At 44.3% G+C, this 7,026-nt stretch overlaps 1 protein-coding gene across 1 annotated transcript in view; it reads right to left on the bottom strand.

Annotated features, from left to right (window-relative positions):
• The window catches only part of Tmed2 (transmembrane p24 trafficking protein 2), a 19,841-nt gene extending 14,489 nt beyond the window's left edge, over window positions 1-5,352 (bottom strand). Inside the window, exon 1 of the mRNA XM_045132128.1 lies at window positions 5,326-5,352. Coding sequence (XP_044988063.1) covers window positions 5,326-5,352 — 27 coding nt within the window. The remainder of the gene's footprint in view (window positions 1-5,325) is intronic.
• Window positions 5,353-7,026: the final 1,674 nt, after the last annotated feature.

Here is a 7,026-nt window from a genome sequence, read left to right as displayed (position 1 = left end):
GGCTATAGCAACCAACTCAACACTAAAAGAAAGACTGCCATCAGGCTTGCAGTGACTCAGGAAACTTTTCAGAAGACTGGGGGTAGAAAGATTGTAAGAGCCACAAAGTAGGTATGAATATCCTGAGGCATGGTTCCCCCTACCCTGTAGGGACTGACTGAGGCCTTCCTGACCTCACAGTGAACCCCATAATCCAACTGAGGCGGGCCCCCAGGGAAACGGGAGTTGGGTTAAGGGAATAATAGTGTACAACCTGTTATAATATATAGTAAATACATTTTTTAAAAAGGAATGCACCAACTAGGCTGGAGAGATGGTTTAGCAGTTAAGGTGGTGCAAAGTCAAAGGACCCAGGTTCAATTCCCCAGTACCCACATAAGCCAGATGCACAAGGGAGCACATGCATCTGGAGTTTATAGTGGATCTAGGCTCTGGTGTGCCTATTCTCTCTATCTACTCTCTCAAATAGATTAAAAAAAAAAAAGAATCCACCAACTTCCAAAGTGGTTGAGCCATTCATTGTCCTCGTCCTGGCAGTGATGGAGAAAAGGCTGGGTCTTTGTTGAGGTTTGATCAAGGCCTTATAATTCTGCTGCTCAAATAATGAAGGCATTTAGGACTTGTCACATAGAAGGGAACATGAGCAAGACCTGAGCCAAATGAAGAGAGGGCCACAAAGAAATTTAGGCTGGGCTATTCCAGCAGAGAGGCCATGACATGCAGCACTCCTGAATCAGGACTGCTATAGCACAAATCACACTTCATTCTTGTTTTGTTTGTTTGTTTTTTCAAGGAAGTGTCTCACTATATATAGCACAGGCTAACCTGGAATTCAGTATATAGGTTCAAGTTTGGCCTTGAACTCACAGTGATCCTCCTACTTATGCCTAAATTCTGGGATTAAAGACATGAACCACCACCAGTAAGACTATTCAGAGGGGGAAACAATACTGAAGAAAGATTTGGGTAATTAAAGTAAAAAGGAAAAGTGAGTTTGAGACTATCCTGGGCTAGAGTGAGACTATACCTCAAAAACAAAAAAAAAAGAGCCAGGCATGGTGACACACACCCTTAGTCCCAGCAAGCACTTGGGAGGCAGAGGTAGGAGGATCAATCACCTTAAAAGTTCAAGGCCACCCTGAGACTACATAATGATTTCCAAGTCAGTCTGAGCTAGAGTGAGACCCTACCTCGAAAAAAACAATAAATAAATAAATAATAAATAAATAATAAAATAAAAAGAGCCAGGCATGGTGGCACATGCCTTTAATTCCAGCATTCGGGAAGCAGAAGTAGGAGGAGGATCACCGTGAGTTCAAGGCCACCCTGAGAAGACTACATAGTGAATTCCAGATCAGCTCCAACTAGAGTGAAACCCTACCTCAACGCCCCCCCCCAAGAAAAGAGCGAGCTGGAGCCCAGTGACAGACAGACAGACAGATAGATAGATAGATGATAGATAGATAGATAGATAGATAGATAGATAGATAGATAGATAGATAGACAGGCAGGCAGGCAGACAGTCAGATAGGATGGTGCCTATGTTCTGCTGCATGTTCTACCTAGATGGCCTCCATCAAATCCATGCTAATTACTGCTTGGTCTCCTTCCCCATGGTTACACAGAACCCATTATTCATGGGGACTCCAGCATCACACTACCTGGCTCACTCAACAAGTACCTCACATTTAGTACAAATAGTAAGATCCCCCCATTGCTGATATTGCCCTCCTTTGACTTTGTGTCTTATTTGTGACCACATCACCTGAAAACTGACTTTTTAAAAAATGTCTCATAAGTATCTTGTGACTAGCAGTTATATTTTCTGGTATTTCAGTGTTAAGTATCACTTAAAGCAGGGTGTGGTGGTGAAAACCTGTAATCCCAGCACTTGGGAGCTGGTGTCAGGGGGATCAGGAGCTCAAACCTCAGCTACACAGTGAGTCTGAGGCTAGCCTGGGCTATATAAAACTCTGTCTCAAAAGATAAGAAGGGGGGGCTGGGCTCTATGTGGTGGTGCAGGCCTTTATTCCCAGCACTCAGGACTCAGAGGTAGGTTTAGCAACTAAGGTGCTTGCCTGCAAAGCCAAAGGACTCAGGTTCAACTCCCTAGGACCCACCTAAACCAGATGAACAAGGTGGCACATGCATCTGGAGTTAGTTTGTAGCGGCTGGAAGCCCTGGCATGGGGAATTATAAATTTTATTTCTTTTTTAAAAATTGTTTTTGTTCATTATTTAATTATTTATTTGAGTGTGACAGAGAGAGAAAGACACACACACACACACACACAGAATGAGCACACGAGGGCTTCCAGCCACTGCTAACGAACTCCAGATGCATGTGCCCCTTTGAGCATCTGGGTAACTTGGGTCCTGGGGAATTGAGCCTCGAACGGGGGTCCTTAGGCTTCACAGGCAAGCGCTTAACCGCTAAGCCATCTCTCCAGCCCTTCTTCTTTTTTTTAATTGACAACTTCCATCTCCATCCATGGGTACTGGAGAATTGAACCTGGGTTCTTAGGCTTTTCAGGCAACCACCTTACCATATGAGTCATCTCTCTAGCCCTCTCCTTTTCTTTTGAAGCAAGTTCTTGTTATGCAGCCTCAAAGTTGGACAATCCTCTTGCTTTCTGCCTCTCACATTCTGAGACTATAGTGACATTAGGCCCAATTCAGAAAGTCTTGCTATGAAAACTATCAAAGATGCCAGGAAGAAGCCTGACGTGGTAGTACACACCTTTAATCCCAGCACTCTGAAGACAGGTAGGAGGATCACTGAGAGTTCAAGGCTACCCTAAGACTACATAGTGAATTCCAGGTCAGTCTGAACTAGAGTGAGACCCTACCTCAAAAAAAAAAAATCAAAAAGCAAAAAATAGTCAGGCATGGTGGCACATGTCTTTAATCCCAGCACTTAAGAGGCAGAGGTAGGAGGATCACCATGAGCTTGAGGCCACCCTGTGGCTACATAGTGATTTCCAGGTCAGCCCAGGTTAGTGTGATGACGCGAAGAGAGAAGAGAGCAGAAGAGCCTCCCTGCTGTGGCACTTACTAAGCTTTACCTCTTCTCTACCTCAGCCCCTCCTTCCCACACATTCTAGAAGTTCAGAATTTCATTGAAATTTTATTATTATTTGTTTTTTCTAGGTAGGGTTTCACTCTAGCCCAAATAGGTGACCTACACACTTCCTCCCTTTTAGCTTATCTAATGCTTATATAAATCCTGCAGGTCTCTATGACTCCAAAATCATATATTTAAAAAAAAATAAACATGACATTATTTATGTACTTACTTGTTTCTTTGAGAAAGCAAGAGAGAAAGAGGGAGAGAGAGAGAGAGAGAGAGAGAGAGAGAGAAAATAGTGTGCTAGGGTCTCCACCCACTGCAAACAAACTCCACATGCATGTGCCACCTTGTGCATCTGGCTTATGTGGGTCCTGGGGAATCTAACAGAGGTCCTTTAGCTTTGTAGGCAAACGCCTTAACTGCTAAGCCATCTCTCCAGCCCAAAACCATATATATACATATATTTTTTGTTTTAATTTTTCAAGGTAGGTTGTCGCTCTAGCCCAGGCTGACCTGGAATTTACTATGTAGTCTCAGGGTGGACTTGAACTCATGGCTATCCTCCTACTTCTGCTGAGTGCTGGAGTTAAAGGCATGCACCACCACTCCTGGCTCTCCAAACCCATGTTTAAATGTTTATTTATTTGAAAGAGAGAGGATGGGGCAGATAGAGAGGATGAGGCAGATAGAGAGAATGGGTGTGCCAAGGCCTCCAGCCATTGCAGATGTACTCTGGATGCATGCACCACCTTGTACATCTGGTTTACAAGGGTCCTGGGGAATCAAACCTAGGTCTTTTGGCTTTGTAGGCAAGTGTCTTAATGGCTAAGCCATCTCTCCAGCCCCCAAACCATTTTTTTGTTTGTTTGTTTTGTTTTTGAGTTAGGGTCTCACTCCTCTAGCCCAGGCTGACCTGGAATTCACTCTGTAGTCTCACAGTGGCCTTGAACTCACAGCAATCCTACCTCTACCTCCCAAGTTCAGGAATTAAAGGCGTGACCCACCACGCCAGACCTTGGCTTTTAAAAATATGGTTTAAAATTTTTGTTTGGTTTCATTTATTTATTTATTTGAGAGCGACAGACACAAAGTGAAAGAGTCAGAGAGAGAGAAAGAGAGAAAGAGAGACAGAATGGGTGTGACAGGGCCTCCAGCCATTGTACACAAACTCCAGATGCATGCCCCCCCCCCTTGTGCATCTGGCTAACGTGGGTCCTGAGGAATAGAGCCTCAAACTGGGGTTCTTAGGGTTCACAGGCAAGCGCTTAACCGCTAAGCCATCTCTCCAGCCCTAAAAATGTATTTTTAAAAATATGTTATTTATGTATTAGAGAGATAGAGAGAAAAGCAGATAGACAGAATGGGCATGCTAGAGCCTCCAGCCACTGCAAATGAACTCCAGATGCATGTGCCACCTTGTACATCTGGTTTTCGTGGGTCCTAGAGAATTGAAACTGGGTCCTCAGGCTTCACAGGCAAGCACCTTAACTGCTAAGTCTGCTCTCCAGCCCTGGCACACATCTTTAGTCCCAGGATTTGGAAGACAGAGGTAAGAGGAGTGCCATGAGTTCTAGGACAGCCTGGACTACAGACTGAGAAAGTTTTCAGGTCAGTCTGGGCTAGAGCAAAACCTTACCTTGAAAAAAATCCAAAAAGTAAAATAATAAATTAAAAATGACTCTTGGGCAGGGTGTGGTGGCTCACGCCTTTAATCCCATTAATCCCAGCACTCCAGAGGCAAAGGTAGGAGGATTGCAGTAAATTCGCTGCCATTTTAAGATTACATTGTGAATTCCAGGTCAGATTACATAGTGAATTCCAGGTCAGCCTGGGCTACAGTGAGACTCTACCTTGAACCCCCCCCCAAAAAAAAAAGAGTGAGAGAGAGAGAAAGAGAGAGAGAGAAAGAATATGGGTACACCAGGGCCTCCAGGTGCTGCAAATGAACTCCAGACACATGTGCCACCCTGGGCATCTGGCTTACCATGGGTCCTGGGGAATCAAACCTGGGTCCTTTGACTTTGCAAGAAAGTGTCTAAATCACTAAGCCATCTCTCCAGCCCTTTTACTAATTTTCTTTCTTGGTGATGAAGATGGAACACAATGTCTTGCACATGACAAGCAAGTCCTTTACCACTAATCCACACTCTCACCTCCTAAAACTAGTGTTTAAATTTTTATTTAACATGTTTTAAAACTTTTTATTGACAACTTCCATAATTATAGAGAATAAACCATGGTAATTCCCTACCTCACTTTGTCCTTCGCAAATCCACTCTCCATCATATCCTCACCCTCTCTTAATTAGTAAGTATTTTATTTTATTTATCTGAGAGACAGACACAGAGAGAAAGAGGCAGATAGAGAGGGAGAGAGACAGAATGGGCACACCAGGGCCTCTAGCCACTGGAAAGGAACTCCAGATGTATGCACCACCTTATGCAACTGGCTTATGTAGGTATTGGGGAATTGAACCTGGGTCCTTAGGCTTTGCAGGCAAGCACCTTACCCGCTAAGCCATCTTTCCAGCTCATCTTTTATTTTATTTTGATTTCATCTTTTTGCTTTTCCAGGTAGGGAATTGCTTTGGCCCAGGCTGACCTGGAATTCACTATTGTAGTCTCAGGGTGGCCTCAAAATCATGGCAATCCTCCTACCTCTGTCTCCCTCCCACGTGCTGGGATTAAAGGCATGCACCAGGCTGGAGAGATGGCTTCATGGTTAAACACTTGCCTGTAAAGCCTAAGGACCCCGGTTTGAGGCTCGATTCCCCAGGACCCACGTTAGCCAGATGCACAAGGGGGTGCATGCATCTGGGGTTCGTTTGCATTGGCTGGAAGCCCTGGCAAGCCCATTCTCTCCCTCCCTCCCTCCCTCTCTCTCTCTCTCTCTCTCTCTCTCTCTCTCTCTCTCTCTCTCTTTCTCTCTCTGTCTGTTGCTCTCAAATAAATAAATAAATAATTTTTAAAAAAAAGGTGTCCGCCACCAAACCCGGCTTTCATCATCTTTTCCTCCTATTATGTGGTTCTTGTAAAGGTAATTCTAGGTACTGTGAGGTCATGGATATCGAGGCCAATCTGTGTCTGGATAATTACATTGTAAGCAGTCCTATTCTTCCTTTGGCTCTTACATTTTATTTAAAACATTTTGTTATTTATTTATTTATTTGAGAGAGAGCAAGAGAATGAGCATGCCAGGGCATTTAGCCACTGCAAATGCCAGATGCATGAACCACCATGTGCATCTGGCTTACGTGGGTCCTGGGGAAACAAACCTGGGTCCTTTGGCTTTGCAGGCAAGCACCTTAACTGCTGAGCCATCTCTCCAGCCCACCATTTATTTATTTATTTATTTAACAGAGAAAAAGGGAGAAAGAGAGAGAGAGAGAATAGGAGTGCCAGGGTCTCCAGCCACTGCAAAATAACTCCAGATGCATGCACCCCTTGTGCGTCTGGCTAATGTGGGTCCTGGGGAATCAAACCTGGGTCCTTTGGCTTTTTAGGCAAATGCCTTAACCAATAAGCAATTCCTCCAGGCCCGCGCCAATTTTTTTGGAGGTCCATATATATATTCAGTAAAAGTCAAATTCCAGTGCAATTTACACACGTTACTTATATTCATAATATAGGTTTTTTTTGAGGTAGGGTCTCACTCTGGTCCAGGCTGACCTGGAATTAACTATGTAGTCTCAGGGTGGCCTCGAACTCACAACAATCCTCCTACCTCTGCCTCCTGAGTGCTGAGATTAAAGGTATACACCACCACACCCGGCTTATTTAACAATTTTTATTCATTTTATGAGAGACAGAGAGAGAGAGAGAGAAGGAGAGAATTGGTTCATCGGGGCCTCCAGCCACTACAACTGAAATCCAGGTGCATGTGCCACCTTGTGTGTATGTGCTACCTTGTGGGATTGCCTTACCTTGTGTGTCTGGCTTATGGGGGACCTGGAGAATT

Source organism: Jaculus jaculus, chromosome 13, assembly GCF_020740685.1.
Source record: "Jaculus jaculus isolate mJacJac1 chromosome 13, mJacJac1.mat.Y.cur, whole genome shotgun sequence".
Lineage (NCBI taxonomy): Eukaryota > Metazoa > Chordata > Mammalia > Rodentia > Dipodidae > Jaculus > Jaculus jaculus.
This window is presented reverse-complemented; position numbering and strand designations above follow the sequence as displayed.